This window comes from Chaetodon auriga, chromosome 3 (assembly GCF_051107435.1).
Source record: "Chaetodon auriga isolate fChaAug3 chromosome 3, fChaAug3.hap1, whole genome shotgun sequence".
Lineage (NCBI taxonomy): Eukaryota > Metazoa > Chordata > Actinopteri > Chaetodontiformes > Chaetodontidae > Chaetodon > Chaetodon auriga.
In genome coordinates, this window is record NC_135076.1 from 10,758,476 (window position 1) to 10,776,180 (window position 17,705).

A 17,705-nucleotide genomic window follows, 5' to 3' on the forward strand; every position below is an offset into this window, starting at 1 on the left:
AGAAAGCAACCACAAACAGAGAGAGCACATATACTTTATATATTTAGATATGCATGTGCGCACGCACACACACACACACACACACACACACACACACACACACACACACACACATAAAATCACTCTTGTACACTGTACTCCCAACACTGAACTTAAAATGAACCCTGAACATAAAATATGTGTGTGATAGCAGAGTGATTCTGTACTTCAGCTCCCAAGCCTGTTTGATGTGTGTGTGTGTGTGTGTGTGTGTGTGTGTGTGTGTGTGTGTGTGTGTGTGTGTGTGTGTGTGTGTTGGAACCATATCATTTCACTAAAGCTTAGTAACATGTGCTTGTCTTGTCTGATTTCAAAAAAATGACCAATTACAGACAGAGCTTTGGCCTCTGCAATGTTAGAGAAGCTTCAGAGGAAGATGCTACAGCAAAGTAGAAAACATACCAGACAGAGCTGACATAACACAGTGAGAACTAGAGGGCAAGGTAGACATTTCTCTCTTTAGGTGGATCACTGAAAATAATTGGGAAAGTAGTAACGGGTAAATGTGACACTAAATCATGAGGTCCATATAGCTCAGAGTCATTAGACTACCAGCAAAGCATGTGAGTGACAGGTCTTGTATTTCAAAAGGATAATTAAATCCCTTTTCCTGACTTTTTCTTTTCAGCTACAAACAGCCACAGTGACAGTGGTCAGTGTTTTTCATGCTGCACACGGCAAACATTCAGGATACACCTGTATCATTAAGTTAAGATGGAAAACATTATACAAATGGCTGTGCAGTTATATTTAGCATTGAAGCTTTGTGTTCTCAAGACAGAAACACAGATTAAGTCCAAGGAAGTCAAGCATTGCCATTCATTCCAGTCAGGTACACAATAATCCTTGTGTTGACACAGTCCTATTGATAGAAGCGCCTAAAGACATGATCTGACAGCACATCAGTGGAGGTTTTCTAAATAATAGAACAGGAACAATGTGGTTTCAGGATACAGTGAAAAGAAACTACAGTCGCAAAGAAGCAGACCAGCTTGCTGTAAATATACCACCTTGTTGTCAGTTTGATGGTAATAGTGTGTGTCTTACATCAGCTGTGTGCTGATATGTGTTCTACCTGAACCACTACCAAGCTCCACACAAGTGACACCACAGAAATCTGTCAAAGCATTCTGGTGATGTTTGGCTGCTGCTGTAGGCCTTCCTCTTCAAGGGAGAGGAGTAAGGATGGGAAATGAATGATATTAAGGCTACTGAGTTGTACATTACACATTAATCACAAATCTTCTTGGCAGAGATCAGAAGGGACGTGTTGTAATTAAGTGGCAAGTTGTGAACGGATCATTTCAATGAACATTAGAGTGGAATGGATTCAGCTCATTAAGTCTATTTCAAATAGGCAAGCAGGTATATGATAGACAGGTGCACAAATGAGTACACAGAACAAACCACAGGGCTTCTAACTGAACCACAGGCCTACCTTGTTCTTGCTGTTTGCTGGCAGCAGCAGCTTTCTGGCCTGGTGAATAGAAGGCAGAGAGGACACTGAGGGAGCTGACCAGTTGACTTTGAATAGAGCTCATTTTGGAAGGACCGGGCTTCCCCGCTGGTTTCCTTGTTGTTGCTGCAGGGACTGCTTTCCCCACAGGCTTGGCTGACGCTCCTTTGCCTGCCTCTGCTCTTTTCCCTGCCATCTGTTTCTGTGTGCTCGGGCTCTCCTGCTGGCTGGCTGGCTGTTGAGTTCCAGAGCTGCTCCCCAGCTGTGCCCACTGCTCCCCCAGAAGCCCAGTTAACCGGGTTACAACTTGGCCCAGAGCTGCGGGCGATGTTGGTGACTCGCTGGAGCCTCTGCGGGTAGGCTGGGCCTCGCCACTGTCCCGACGTGAGGCTTGGGCTTCACTTGAACCATGACGCTGGGCTGCTTCACTGGAGCCTCTGCGCAGAGATTGCGTCTTGCTGTCATCTTTGTGAGTCTCACTGGAACTTCTACGAGAGCCCTGAGACGGCTGGGTGTCACATGACCCCTGGCGAGTTGTGCGGGCCTGGGCTTCTCCTGATCCACGACGAGGAGGTTGTGATACACTGGATCCCTTCTGTGGTGCTTTCAGCTCTTTGGAGTCCTGCCGAGTTTGAGACTGATTCTGGGCTTGAATTGAACTAGGCCGGGCTTGGACTTCACTGGAGGTTGGAGACAGGCCCTGAGTCTGAGGTTGTTTCTCACTAGACTCTCCAGGAGGCCTCTTGGCTAACATGGGGTCCTCAACCTGAGACAGAGATGAGGCAGGATGTTTTATCTGTGGTTCGGAGAGCTGCGTTGGGGTTTGGGCCTCAGGCTGAGGTGGAACTTGTACCTGCACCTGGGGCGGGGTTTTTATCTGGGGCTGGGACTGCTGGGCTTGAGTTTCACTGGATCCCCTGCGAGGCCGCACGGGTACAGCCTGAAGTTGAGGAGGTGACGGCTGTGGCTGCTCTGCTGAGGGCTTTCGGCCTCTCTGGGGCCGTACAGGAGCTACCGTCTTCACAGCTGCAGTCTCTGCTGTTACTACCACCGTGCCAGTTACCACAGTCTCTTTGATTGTTGCACTCACAATCTCACCTTCTTCCATTTGTTTCTTCTCTACAGTCTCCGGGGCAGTCTGCGGTATTTCAACAATTTCTGTTACTTCACTCTTTGGGGGTATAATGTCCCCTGTGTCTAAGTCATTCTTTGCTGTAATCATTTCAGTCTTCGATTCTGTATTTTCTCCTGCTGCAACAGGCGGATTGATACGGCCTTCATCCTGGTTCACAATATCTGCAACTACAGTTTGTTCAGCTCTGCTCTCTATAACTGCAGCTGAACTCTCTGTGACAACTTTCATGACCACACTTTCACTGTCTCCACTATCTCTTTGACTCGCTTCCTTATCCTCCACTCTTTCACTGACAACAGTACGTACTTCTTCTCTTTCACTGCTTACACTTTCTCTCACTGGACTCTCTGCCTCTGCACCTCTGGCTGGATTGTTATCCAGGCGTCTGTTTATCTCTGTCTCAGTCTGCTGGTCCGTCCTCTGCGCTTCCTCTGTCTCTGTCACCCTGTCCACAGTGCCCACTCTCTCTGTCTCTGTCCCCCGGTCCACGCTGCTGGCCCTCGGCCTATGTGGATGGTCTGTTACTGTCTCTCCCTCTGTTTCCGTGACTTGGTTTACCCTTTCTGCTACGGGCGTCTCGGTCATCTGATCCTGAGTGGCGATCCTCTCAGTTACTGTGCCCCTTTCCATGCTGTTGGCTCTGGGTCTTGGCGGGCTCACAGCAGCTACTTCTGCCTCCATCTCTGTCACCTGTTCATGTGTGTCAATTGCACTAGCCTCTCTTCCTTGATCTATGCTTCCAGTCCTTGGTTTGGGCACACACACTTCAATACAGATTCTATCTGTATCTGTTCCCTGATCTATTGTACCAGGCGATTCTGTCTCTGTCTCTTGGTTGGCAAAATCTACTCTCTCCGTCTCTGTCCCTGTGTCAATACTCTCTCTTCTGGGCCTGCTGTGTGCTTCAGTAGTGCACACCTCCACTCTCATGCCCTCACTCAGTTGCAGTATTCTCTCCTCTTTTAGCTTGTTCTCTTCTAATTGTACTTTCAAAAGAGTATTAGTTCTATCCAGCTCTTGGCTAGCTTGTGTAAGTTTAGTCTCCAGTGTCATAAGCTTCTCCTGTAGCTTTTGCACACTGTCTGGGTCCACAAGTTTTCCTGCATTGCCATCCTGAATACTGCTAGATTCTGTATCTTTTATAGCCACCATAAGTGATGTTAATTCTGGTCCCGCAATGTTCTGTGATAGCTTTTGCACCGCCTGCTCCAGAGGACTCTCTAATGTCTCTTTTTGTTTTTCTGTTTTTTCTGACGGCTGTATTTGTCTCTCTGACTCTTGCTCTGACAACCCACCCATTTCTCCATATGCTGAAGAACTCTTGACAGATTCCTGATTTATCTCTCTCTCTTTTTGTAACACTCTACTTTTCTCTGTCACATCTTGTTTCTCTTGCCCTGTTACCAGCTTTGTTGGCATGTGCTCTGAAGTTTCTAAACCTCCAGAGGGCTGAGTCATCAGAGCTAAGTTGAGTCCTTCTGAAGGTCTGAGTCCTTGTGGCTGAGTGTGCGTCCCAGGATCAGAGCTTGGTGCTATGGTGGAGGATGATGTGGAAACCTGGGCTTGGGCCTGGGCTTGGAGTTGAAGCAGTAGTTGCTCCCTCTCCTCCCGTAATGAGCAGATCTGAGCCTTTAGTTCTGGGATGGTTTTGACCTGGTCTTCAAGCTCTCTGACCCGCTTCAGTGCCACTGTGATCTGCTGGTGAAGACCTGTCCGTTCCTGGGGAACACAGCGTCTCTCTGTTATGTCCGGTGAAGCACGGAACATGTTCTCTGTTGACCCACTCTCCGGTGTCCCCACAATACGGTCTGGACTGTTTGAATCAGAACCTTTCCGCTGCTGTAGGGTGATTGGCATGCTTGATGCTCGGAGCAGGTTCGGCCGGCTCTGAATCCCCACAGTTTTCTCATCACCATCCCGAGACCCAGTTCCTACTTCATCTCTGGCCTTAGCGGAAACGTAGCCAGTTCCCTGACCGGTTGCTCCCCTGCTGCTCTGGCTGGAAGTTCCCCCTTCACTTGCCCTGAAGTCAAAGATCTGTTGGACCTCTGTCACCCGTGATTTAGGCTTGGGTCCCAGGGTGGAGGTCCCAGACCATGTGCTGTCCTTTTCTTTAGGGACAGGCCTGGCCCCATGCCCAGGAAGGCTGAAATTTCTGGGCAGAGTGCTGAATTTAGGTGGGCCCTTGACCCTGCGTTGAATGTGGACCCGTTTGATTGTATTGCCTTTTTCAATATCATCAACATACTTGAGGAAGTCCAGGTCCAGGTGGAAGCCATAGGGAGTTTCCACTGAGTAGGGCAGCTGCTTCCTCTGAACACCACCCTCACTGGCCTTGGTCTGAAACCCGTTGGCTGCAAGGAATTAACATGAAAATCAATCAACCAATACTTTTCCTACTACTAGATATAATAACGACAACAACAATAGCTGAAATTATACAACTAAAATTTACAAGTGCAATTGCTTGGCAAAATGAACCTGACACAAATTACAGATTATCATCAGCATTATTATTCCTTTTCACCCACTTGTACAGACAAGCTGTACTGTGCTGCACACATGGTGCTTCATTATGTAAAACCATATCACTTACTGGGAAGTAATTATGATGCAGTGATTGTGCTAAAACAAACTAATCAGCATGCAAAATGCTGCTCATGCTGTGTCAACTTACGAGACAGGGGTAGTTATCACCTGAAGAAAAGAAACCCTTTGCTGCTTCTGGCCACATTCAGGATCAGGAAGTTCAGCGTTTTACTCTTTATGTCAGATATTGAGCTGAGTAATGATCTGATTCTACAGCACATCACTATTTACTGATCTTACAGTTCTAGAAACATCTGATTTGTGGCACAAGTTGTGGGATTGTTTGTTTAAATGCAGCCTTAGTGATACTCACCACTTTTCTTGTCCATCATGGGAGGCGGAGTTCTCAGTCATCGACTTGTGTTTGCTACAGTTGGAGCTGGCAGCCTGGATAAAACAGAAATGAGAGAGCTGAGTGAGAAACTGAAATATTATCCATCAGCATCGTCTGAGCAGAACTGAACTGTCCATTCTGCTGTGTCTAATTTTTACAGGAGAATGACAGATCTGTGAAATCACATGAAAGAAGGAAAACAGTGTCTGATTCACTGTATATTTTCACTGATCCAGTAGAGAAACAGAAATAAGACACCGACGCAAACAACAGGAGAAAGAGCATTTGCCTCTGAGAGAAAAGATATGCAGTAAGTTATGTGAGACCATACTCCAGAAGCAATGAAGAAAATATGCCAATTTATATCAAATCAAACTTAAGCTATATGAAGTAGTATTTCACTAAACCCAACAGGATGTCTACTATGCATGCAGCAACACAGAACATTTTAATAACAAATAACTGCCTTGAATTGTTCAGTATGCAGCAATGCAGATGCTTATGTATATCAAGGTGGGGAAAGGCATTTAAATTTTTAGGATTTATTCAGATAAGACTTTAAATGCAATAAAATTATAAATATTCAGCCGTTCTACTCAAGACAGCATTATTAAGTTATACCAAGCAGCAGCAAATATGAATAGCACAATGAGGGCAAAGGCAGTGCTGTTGTGTCCATTAACTTAATTTCATTTGCCTTGCTGAGTCCAACCTTTAGAAGCCATCTAAAGTCAACACGACCCGAGACAGTCCCATAGAAGGGAACATGTTCCATTTGGTGCCACTTTGAATCATTTGTTCCAGTTGGAGAAGCCAAGAAACCAGAGTCCCTTGCCCATTTCTTTTTACAATGAGGTAACTGAAGACTGGAAGTAAGTGAGATGGAAAACAATTCAGCAGTGGGAGTCAAAACTTTTAAGGGCTTATGTAAAGCTTCCTAATTAAATATCCAGTACTAATAATAAAACCCAGGCAATTCGTCCAGATTTGAGTGAGCTCCACAGTTCAAATCCATTAAATGAACATTTAAGCCCTTACAGCCAAATATCAACTTAAAGGCTATTTAGCAAATAGGCACACATTATTCATGCAATTTCCATGCAAATTTGTGTCACTGGAGAACATATCTGCTATGTAGGAGACATAGTGCCTGAAGCTGTGGTTTAATAAATGCTGGAATTCAAACTTCAAGTGAGGCAGTTTCAGAGGTGTAAATTAGCATTTTCATTATTTTTAGTATGTGGTTTACCGCCGTGTATGCAACATATGTGTTGGAGCAGATGCTACATATTGAGATTTTTTACACCAGGCTATGAGGCATTGTATTTTATTATGCCCCTGGGTTACAAGTTAGTGCAGATGTTATAACTGATTCTATATTATAATACAAATAGTTAATCATGCAACAGTGCAGGCTTTAATGTGTTTCCTGTCATATGTCATTTCCTTTCCTATTTTGAAATCATTTTTACCCTCAAAGAAGACAAAGGTCTTGTGGGAATTTGGAAACACTGTCTCTAAAGAGGCTGTTTTTCCATTTGAAATTACTTTGATGTCTCAAAAGAAAGGGAACATGCACTTCCACACTGAATCTGTCTACGAGACATTTCTACTGAATGCATAAAGACTCTTGCCAAACCAGTGGGCCATTGCAGCATATTTAGATGTGTTTGTGTGCTTGTAAAGACAGTATTTAGTTGATAAAAAAAAGTCCATAGTCCTGGCCACACAGTAAGTTGTGCATTGTGCAGTGCTGAGTGGAAACATATCGCAAGGCAAGCATTGCATGAGCTGGCCATGTAATCAATCAAAATGACAGGCAGTCCACCAAGGGACCCAAACAGGAACTGTGACAAACTCTGTTTGGCCCCTGCATCGTCTCCATAGATTGAGCCTAAATAACGAAAGGAATTGGTGACCTGCAGCAGAATTGTTGTCTCTGTTACAGACGAACAAATATAAACACACGCACACACACATACTGAGAGAGACACACACAAATCAAGTGACTGACAGCTTCTGCACAGGATCTGACACCATGTGATTGCTACCATGGTAACCATTCTTCAATCCACTACTTCTGTGTGTCCCAGGAGTGAGAAGAGCACAGGCATTCCTGACTCCGCCTGATGCTTAGTGCTACTACGATCGGCTCACTGTCCTTAAGGCTTAATTAGCCGATATGGGAGCAGAAGAACGCTGCTCGTAATTGCTATGTGAAGTACAGGCAGACCCCACTGGCAATTATACACAGTGGGCAGGCAACAAAACCCTCCTTAATTAGATCATTACCAAAATGGAGCGACAGAGGTAGAGTGGGAGAGAATGGAGAAGGGACAGAAAGAGGGAAGGTTAAAGAAAGGAAGGAGAGAAGAAGAAGAGCGATAGGGTGGAGGATACAACTGGAAGAATGGAAGCTTGAGTTTGGCAGACGAGGATGAGGAGGACTGAGGAGACAGAAAAGATTACGCTGTGAGAAAAGACTGCCAGATCAGTGACTTGACAGAACTGCCAGGAACATTTCTAATGAGACAGAGTCTACCTGACCTTCCCTTCAGTGCAGCTGTAAAAGTTTCCTCTTCTAATTAAAGTCACTCTTAATCCTAAAGAAAGCCTCAGAGCAACAGAAAAATCATACTGTACTTGGTGAGCTTCAGCAAGGTAATATGGACGATTACCATAAATAATGAGCCATAATATCAGTTTCTAAACATCCACTGGGAATGCAGCAGTTTATATATGCAGACAGTGCTATTTCAGCATGGTAACTATTAGATTAGCCAGGTTAACTTAGTGGCTAAATGTTGGAGGCCCCTGATGACACTGATGATGCATGATCCACGCTGGATTACAGTTATAATGACTATGAGCTGCAAGCTCATAAAGGCTTTGCTAATCCAAATTGATAGTATTTGCTACAGGCTACACAAAGCTAAATGGATGCCACGGGTATGTGTGTCCAAAACTGTGTTTGCGTGTGTCAGTGCTAATTTAGTCACTGTCAGTGTTTGTTTATGTGCCTGTGCTTACATTGCTTTCAGTGCGTAGGTTTATATGTGTGCCTGGTTGAGTCACCGTGTTTGAGCAGGAAAGTCTCGCACATGCACATAACCCTTTAAAGGTCATGCAACAATCTCTCAACACCAATCCAATAAGTGTGACAGCTGGTCGAGAGGCGACGACATCGGTAACGTGATGCCCGGAAGACAGGAATAATGAGAGTACAGTAAATAAGCTCATACTGACAGCAAGGGGTTTTCACATGTCATCAGGGTGGAAACCTCAACTACAGTAACATAGTTGTTTTTTTGAGGGTATTTTACAACAGAGACACAGTGAATCAATATTCAGTGCTGTATTGTAAAATGTCAAAAAAACAAAAAACCAATACAAGATAGCAGACAATGAGGAAAACTGCTATTTTAAGATTGTAAAGTTTCTGCAAATACAGCATGTGGTGATCTAAAAGGTTACACTGACTGCCAAACTTTTCAGATTATACATACACCAGCTGAGGCATACACACCACGCAAACACACATGCAGAGAAAATTACTGCTGACCCAACCTACCAAGACGGGGGAAAAGCATTAATTGAATGTCATGGGTCATTACATTGGAGTGTCTGTGTTCTGGAGATTGAATCAGTCTGATACACTGACACAGAGCAGGCTTAGACAGAAGACAGGCCAACAGGAAATAAGATTGGAGAGTGCGAGTGGGGGACAGGAGGTGGGCAATTGGGAGAGAGAAAGTGGGTGAGAAAGTGAAAAAGAGCCAGAGATGGGAGTGGCAGCTCATATCTCACACATGCAGAGCGGCTTTACCGTTATGTTTCCCTCTCTTCCAGCGGCCCTTCTGTCATTTTCTGTCTCCTACTCTATCTCGTTAAACAAAAACTTAAGCAGGAATGCATTATGATTTCTTCTACACATACACACTGAAGCACCGTGCACTGGCTGCAGCTGCAGCTCTACACGCCAGTGTTTATCAGCTACGTGAAAGCAGCAGTCTAGAGCTGCAAGCAGCAGTGGAGCAGAGAGTAAAATGCAGGACAACAGCAACAGAACAGGTCCCAAGTCCTTATCACAGCCCTGACATGGGACCAGCTATCTCTGTTTAGCCTTGTACTGCCCTGAGAATGAAGCCAGGACTGTCCAGCTTACCACGCCAACCCTCAGTCTGAAAGAGACGCAATTCAAGCAAGAGCACATGTGCAGAAAAACACAGATAAAGACAGACATATGCAGAGGACTGAATACTGAAGTCATATTACAGCACAATCTTACAGCAATGCAAGATCAACAAAGCAGCAAAAGGTGTTATGTCATGGGGTGCCACAGCCAAATACGGCTGTACAACCTAGTTTGGGTGTTTAGAATTGTGTTATTAACATTTAAAGCCATTTCAAGACATTTTTAAGTGTAAAATTACTGGATTAAAAAAGTTTTTACAGCAGTTTCTAATTTTAGCTGTTGCACCAGGGTTTCAGGATTTACAAGCTTTCATTAAGCAGGTTTAACTTGTTCGAATTAGAAGAGATTTTGTTGAAAGCCAATCAGAACCGTAACTGTGATTGTTCTGTCTGTGAAAAGCCTCTGCCTTTACACTGCCACAGTAAAGTGGACGCCTTCTGCTACTTTGGTATGGGGTTTTGTTGTTTGCTTTTATTTTTTTTCCTTTTGGTTATTTGAGTAACTGGCTGTGAACGTGACTGCATTTAAATGGGAGAAAAGGGGGTGTAGGAGTACGGACTCTCTGACTCTCTCACCCTCTGCTTGTGCTGTTGTTACACTACATTTTAGCATTAACCATTAGCCACCACTCAGCAAAACTCTCGCTTTAAGTAAATTTAACACATCACAATATGAAAGCTCACATCAATCGTGTTGCTTCTTTGAGGAAGTTGCATTAAATGTGATGTCTGTTATCCATCCACATACACAAGCGAGTGAGGGACACAGCTGATGGTGCAATCAGTTCAATCTACTGAGTTGCAGGTGTGGGTGACAGTTTTACATAATGACACACTACAGCACTGAGATGCTCCGGAGCAGCAAACTGAGAAAATTGAGGAAATTTGGTGACACGACCACTGGGAACTGGTAAGTTTCTGATTGCTGAACCAGATCGAATGAAGGATGCTGCGTGCATCCAGATCATGAAGACAAATCATGAGACATTTATCTGGTATCTCAGTACTTAGTCAGTGTGTGCTGTGCCAGAACAGATCAACCCCTCTGCTCTACAAGAGCTATTTGAGCACAGTCTGCTCCATCCCACCTCCAGTCTGAGATTATCTCTGTCTATGTATAGTACATTACACTGATGAGGTATTACTAGAATACATCTTCTGGGCCAATTTGTCTTTAGTCTTCTTCACTTCAGTTGTGTCACGTCCATCGCAGTTCATCATCCAGACCTATTCTTTTCAGTCCTAATCCAGTATGATCTAGTCTAGTCCAGTATGACAGAGTCTGCATTCAGAAGAGGCCAGATTGTTCCCTTTGTGCTACACAACATCTGGCTCTCCACCGCAGAGAGAAAAAGGAACTTCTGTCTATGGGCTTCATTAGACAGTGGCAAAATACACCCGCAGGGCTGTAGTGAGGAGGCTGCTGTTTTATTACGGGTCAATTCTGTTTCTGTGAGAAATTAAAATGAAAATTATGCAATGCACTGGATATTATAATTGAATAGAAGAGGAATTTTATTGTCACTGTAGTAAGCAGATGTTGTCGTCAAAGAACAAAAAGGGAAAAATATGAGAAACGGAAGCCAAAAATCAGGTCACCTGCAGTCGTTTGCTAGTTATCAGCTATTTGTAGAGCCCAAAAGACACCAATGAAAAATCTGTCATCATTGCTTTGGCTTACATTAAACAGTATCTTCTGCTCTGACGGCTAAATGGAAAATATTTTCTGTCTAAGCTCAGGGAAAAGACTAGAAACACAAAGCACAAACTGGTGGCTTTTAAGTCTACCTCTTCATTTTTCAGTTGCAGTTGTGAGTTTCCTTTGCCTCTGCGTAGGGAAATTAGTTGTAAGATGCTCAAGAATGTACAAGATGCATGCAGATGACGAGCTGCTAATGATGCTGCTAAACTTTAGCGTTCTGTTGATTTGCAGCATGGGATGGGTCCACTTAAAGAAAAGGAAGCCTGCAGGACACCATCTGAATACACCTGATCCCCTGATTTCATGCATATCTGAGCAAAAAGTTCAGGAACACCCACAACTTACTTCACTGACTACATGTATGAGAGTGACAGCTACAGTGAAGAACACAATGCTGCTCTCTGCCTGGTTGTTCAAAACACTAAAAGAACCTACAAAGCTGCAAGTTGTGAGGGAAGAGCGGGAGAAACAGACTGAAGCAACCTCGTGGCTGTGAATGTCTGCATTTACAACCATGTGGGCAGTAAATGCAGACCATGCATCGACAAACACATCCATCTACATACAGACAGAAGCATGTCTGTATCTATTCTGGACTATATCCAGTCCTTTATTTGGAGCACTAAAAGTGGCTTCAATGTGATATATTATATATTCACAAGTCACCAGCGAAATCAATTTGCACCTTGAGCCGTGCTTCCTCTATGGAAAGAACAATGATGCTCAACCTTTCAGCAAGGCTATATTAGGCACTGAACATTGCTCAGATTCACACCATATTGCTGCTCGACAAGCACAGAGGAGCTCAGGCAGGGAGAGAGACTCCTCACAATTCTTACAATGAATGAAAAGGCATTGCATGTTGTGTCAATAATCAGACAGAGCTACACGCTCTGCACACTGAATGTTTCTATTCCACATTACATCTTTGTTCTTTTTGGGTGAATGAATGTGCCGTCATCAAGTGAATGGACACTCTGCTTAGTCTCAGCTGAGTCCAGTAACCTCCAATCTTTTATTCTGTATTTCAGTATGCTGTAGCTGAACACACACTGCAGGTGCTCCCATTGACACACTATATCCTTCTCTCATCGGGTGACTGCATGAGTATAAAACAGTGATTTAACTGCGGTTCATAAGTGGTACCTGCTAAACTCGGTGGAAATTCCTCGACTGCTGCACTCATACCCTCAATCAAATCACCGTTTTCTATTCATCTGACACCCGTACTATGTGATCTGCTGGTTTTAAATACAAACTGACTGACGATATAGGAGAGGAGGTGGAAGAGAGACTTTTTAACACCACTGCTATTTTCAAAAAGCTGTTTTTGGTGGTGGAGAAAGGTGAGAATGGATGTAAAAAAAAAAAAAAAGATGCATTATTGTGGACATGACCCATAGCATCGCCAACCCTGTCCCGCTTCTGTCTCGTCTGAACAGATAACACTTGTGCCATACCCTCTTTGCAACTGTTTGTTTTTATCAGTCTATGGCTTGATCTCTTTCTCCATCCACACACAGAACGAAAGCACCTTCCTTTTTCAGATGGCTCTCAGCTCGAGGAGCAGCTGCCTGCTTTCATTAGCAATAAAGGAAGTGACACACCATGTATTATTCAGCACACAGCCAACCCCTTCTAGCTGCAGCTATGCTAGCATTATGGCTACTTGCACTCATGGAAGTTAATGAGGGTGGTGGTGAAGTCACTGCTACCGCTAATTAGCACGCACGCAGGCTATCAGACTATTCCTACATCAACATTAACAGATGTTAAAAGGGCTTTGAATAGGATGGTGACAGGAGATGAAATTAGCAGGGACAGTTGGAGATGGGTGGCAGAGCAGGGGATAGCTAGAGGATAGACAGAGACAAAAGAAGGGAATGAGGTTTATGGAAAGTGGTGAAAAAATGTGAGAAATAGACAGGAAAGGGCAGGGGGGGGTATGCAGTGAGGGACTGCAGGAAAAGCAAAAGGAAAGACAGGCACAGAAGGTGTGCTGTACATTGACATGGAGGAGCAGATCACTTACAGCGCTGCCATGTCACATTACATCTCCTTCCACTCACTATGACAGGTAAAAACAGCTCATAACAAACACCAGCTCAACACAAACATGTATAAAATATTCAAATGTACAATATGAGCCACTTTGAGCTGATATGTTAACAAACTCTCACGGAAACATGGGTTATAAATAAATCCGGCTCCCCCTGCTCATTAATTACCACTTTCTACTGACACAGCCAAAACAGAGGAGACGCACGCTCGCATGCATTCAGGAAATTCTAACACGGTCGAGCAAACATGAAATAAGACATTGTTGTGCGTCCAAGCACACACAAACACGCATGCAAACACACAATTTATTCCTCCACAAAGTCACACACCTCCTGGTGATAAAGAGCTCGCCTGACACCAACGGAGTGTGAAGCCAGACGGGCGGTGGTGGAGCAGCGCAGCCTGCAGAGCAGGCAGGATGGCTCTGGGAAGAAATCAACACTTATAAATTCACACTCTATTGATCTTAGCATGATGACAGCCTTCCAGCTCGGCTTCTGCGCGCACACGCAGAAAAACACACACACACACATGCATGAGAACACAAATCGGACATGTGACACACATTCAAGTACCGGCTCGGAAAAAAGAGTTGGCAGATAGCCACACCGAGAAGCTCAATACTCATTTCACCGTGTTGCATGTGTGTGTGTGTTTGTGTGTGTGAACGGCTGAACACATGCATGTGTGTTGCCTGATTGTCAGCCTGCCCACTTGTTCTTCCCGCATTGTGTCAGCTGCCAAAGCTTCTTCTGTGAACAGAAAAATAACACACTGCCCCTCTTTCTCTCTCTCTCACGTACATAAACATTTATACAAACACATTCTTTTTTTCTCTCTTTCACACCCTTTCTCACACATCCCAGGCAAAAACATGTGACCTGTGTTCAACCCCGCAAAAATAGACTGGGAAAGAGGGAGTGAGAAAAGAGAGAGGTGAGGTGCAGCGGGTCAAAGAAGAGAAGATGAGCAATGTGAAGCAACAAAATGGAATTATGACAGATGAAAACAGGGAAATAGAGAGAGCAAATTGTTCATGAGAGACAGTTTTTTTAACAGTCAAAGAAAATAATGGGAGGATATAAGCAAACAAGACAAAAGAGGGAGGATGAGTCAGAAAACAGGAGGAAATTCTCATGGGGAGGTTTGCCTCTCACCTGCCATGCAGCTCCTTTCACCTCCTGTCCTTCCTGTTTCTGTTTCTGTGAGTGCGAGTGACCCTGTCTCTGTTTTAACCTCAGCAGAGAAAGAAAGCGAAAAACCCAGACAAAAAGGAGGGAGGGAAGAAGGGTGGGAGAGGGGTGGAGGTGTTGGCAGAGATGGTGCTGAGGGGTGGAGGGGGAAGAGAAGAGAAGAGAAGAGAAGAGAAGAGAAGAGAAGAGAAGAGAAGAGAAGAGAAGAGAAGACGCTGGCCAGTTAAACTATCAGCATGAGAGATTCAGCAGCCTGCCCACTGCAATCAAATAGCCTAGAAAAAAATAACACCCTAAATCATGAATGGGAAGAGACACACACACACACACACACACACGGTCATCAACCACCACTGCCTCTCTGTATGTGTTGATAGTGCAGTGTGTGTAAATGTGAGTGTGTGTAAAGCTCGAGATTTCCTAAAGTGCAAACGACCACAAGGGAGACACGAAGTACAGCAGCCCTTTGTGTTTGTGTGTATGCAAACTTTTTGTGTATGGGTGCCCGTTCATTCATGCATCTCCTGGCGTGTGCACGCATGTGTGTTTCTGTGGTATGTGCACGTTTAGCCTGCGGCACATGGCCTGCCCTACTCCCACTATGCACCAGTCTAATTATTACTGGAGGACTTAAAGTCAACCCCTGCTGTGCTGCCACAGAGCCACATGAGGCCTGCTTTGACCAGGTCGAACTCCACACTGGATCAAAAATGTTTTTTTTGGAGACTGGTAAACCCCCTAGTTAGCTCTGTCCATCTCAATTACAGAAAGCAGTCTAATGAATAAACCCTGGCTAGCCCAGCTGGCTCTGTAGTGTAAATGAGGTAAATAATTAACAGCCTTTAAATAGGCTAACTGCCCAGGCTAATGGGTCCTATCTCTTATCTCACTCCTGCACCGATGCCTCAGACCACCAGTGCTAATTCCCCTCTTAGAGAGTTCGTGGAGCACATTTTAAAAGCAAACATCCACCTTAAAACAGGCTCAGCAGCAAGCACACAGCGTCTGTAAATAGCCTCCACACTTTTGCTTGACATGCCATGTGAGTGCACAGATATACCGAGCGCATGAAATATTCATACAGATATATGGCATAGCTGCAGCAATGCCGGGCCTGAATCAAACCAGTCAGCATGGATGTTTTCTCCTTTTTCAAAGAACCTTTATCTTTATGATTTTCAGTATGAGATAAACACTCAAACACATCACTTGAACAACTCAGACATGATTAATTTCACAAAAACAAAAGGTTAAACATCCGTACTAATAAAATAAAATACATTTACTATATAAAGGGAACACTGTTACACCATCTGTTCACTATGCTTAACGCTGGCAAATATTCTTGTTTCTACTGGAGAACCTTAACCTTTCTATACCTTAAGTATAACATATTCACCAACTCCCTTATCCCCATATCACATGCACTGCATGGATGTTTTCTGTGGCCAAAGAGATCATTTTACTTAAGACTGAAGGAGCAAATCCAATGCACATGTTTATTATGTTGGACCTCCAGCACTGTGTTGGAAGGACCTTTCAGTGCGGTCATGCTCATGTTCAGTCTCACACCTGATATCCATTATATAACATGCACATGGTTTGTGTTTGCATTTTAAAATTGATAGCAGAAGACGTGATTCTCTTTCTTAAGAGGGTCGACTTGCACGGAGGATCTTTGTCAAACATAAACTCAGACAATGTTCACATCTTCTGTGGCTAAATCCTCCCCTCTCCCTATATGTCCAACACACTGCATAAAATCAGCTCACATCCTTTCATCTAAAGCAGCGGACTGAAAGAGGGTGTAATGCGGCCTAGAGGGTTAAGCTTCCCTCTTGCCTATCACATGAACCGTCTCCTGTCAGGAGGGATCAGATCCCACCTCAGACCCCTAGGACTTAGAGTCTCACTCCTCTCTTGTCTTTTCTCTGTTTGTCGAGGTTCGGCATTGTCTGTCCATCTCGCTTGTTCTTATCTTAACAGAAAGGAAAATGCAACCTCAAAACGGTGTGTACAGAAACAAACAACAGCTGGGTGTGAGATACTGTCTCAAGTCCAAGTATCTCTTTATCTTGTTCACGAGCGAGGGTGAAAGGAATATGAAATCCAATGGTGGACTGACAGACACAGTCATAGAGGGTATTAGACTGACCCGCTCGGTCACAGTGGAGGGATTCCCATGCCCACATGACCCTGAGACCTGTGGGGAAGTAGCTCTTTGAAGGGTCTCCCAGAGAAAGGCAAGGGCCTCCCAAAACCATTACAATCACTGTTGGAAAATAAAGATTTATGAGCTCACAGCGCTCTGGTTAAAGTTTGCTAAACCACAAAAATGACTTGGTTAGGCAAAGGTTTGGGTTAAAATAAGTGCTTTGTTAAGGCTTTGGAACAATAAGGACAATGATCAGTTGGAAATGGCAAACAAATCACTGTCTCTTGTGTCAAAGTCCACTATTTTGCTGACCCTTTCATCCCACCCAGCTTCCTCTCTATATGGACAATAATAACGTCACCTGACGCTATTAGAGGACTTTGTCACTTGAACGTCAACATGTCCTTTGGGGCACTTGCTGAATCTGTTTTTCCTGGGAAGATGGTCTCTGCCGTCACCACGCAGGCTCACAAGAATAGGTGTTAAGCTTATGGCAGACAGAAGGCAGACTGAAGTCTGGCTTCAGAGATCTTTACGTCTGAAATAGAACTTCAGTTCTGGCCGGCCGACATTCCTGCGTGTGACAAAGTGTATTGTTGTGTATCAGCAGTCTCCCTGTTTGCTGTCGGCAAAAACACACAATTAAAATGTTAAAATAACAACAGGCAGCGTTATGCAAAGTCTGGTACCCCAGGATTCTGCAAATGCATGTGTTTGAACGTGTCTGCTGTTTAAGTGCGAAAACCCAAAACAGTCTTAACTGCGCTCCACGGCTCATAAACATATAGCTCAGCACAGCTTGGAGTCACATGCAGAGTGTTTTTCTGACAGTGGGAGTTACAAAGAA

At 44.3% G+C, this 17,705-nt stretch overlaps 1 protein-coding gene across 2 annotated transcripts in view; it reads right to left on the reverse strand.

The window, feature by feature from the left end:
* Positions 1-17,705, reverse strand: part of kank4 (KN motif and ankyrin repeat domains 4) — a 71,420-nt gene that overhangs the window by 14,318 nt on the left and 39,397 nt on the right. For both annotated transcript variants that reach the window (XM_076725420.1, XM_076725410.1), the window contains exons 2-3: positions 5,533-5,606; positions 1,478-4,984 (exon numbers count right to left, since the gene is read on the reverse strand). In XM_076725420.1, coding sequence (XP_076581535.1) covers positions 1,478-4,984; positions 5,533-5,551 — 3,526 coding nt within the window. In that variant the 5' untranslated portion in view covers positions 5,552-5,606. The remainder of the gene's footprint in view (positions 1-1,477; positions 4,985-5,532; positions 5,607-17,705) is intronic.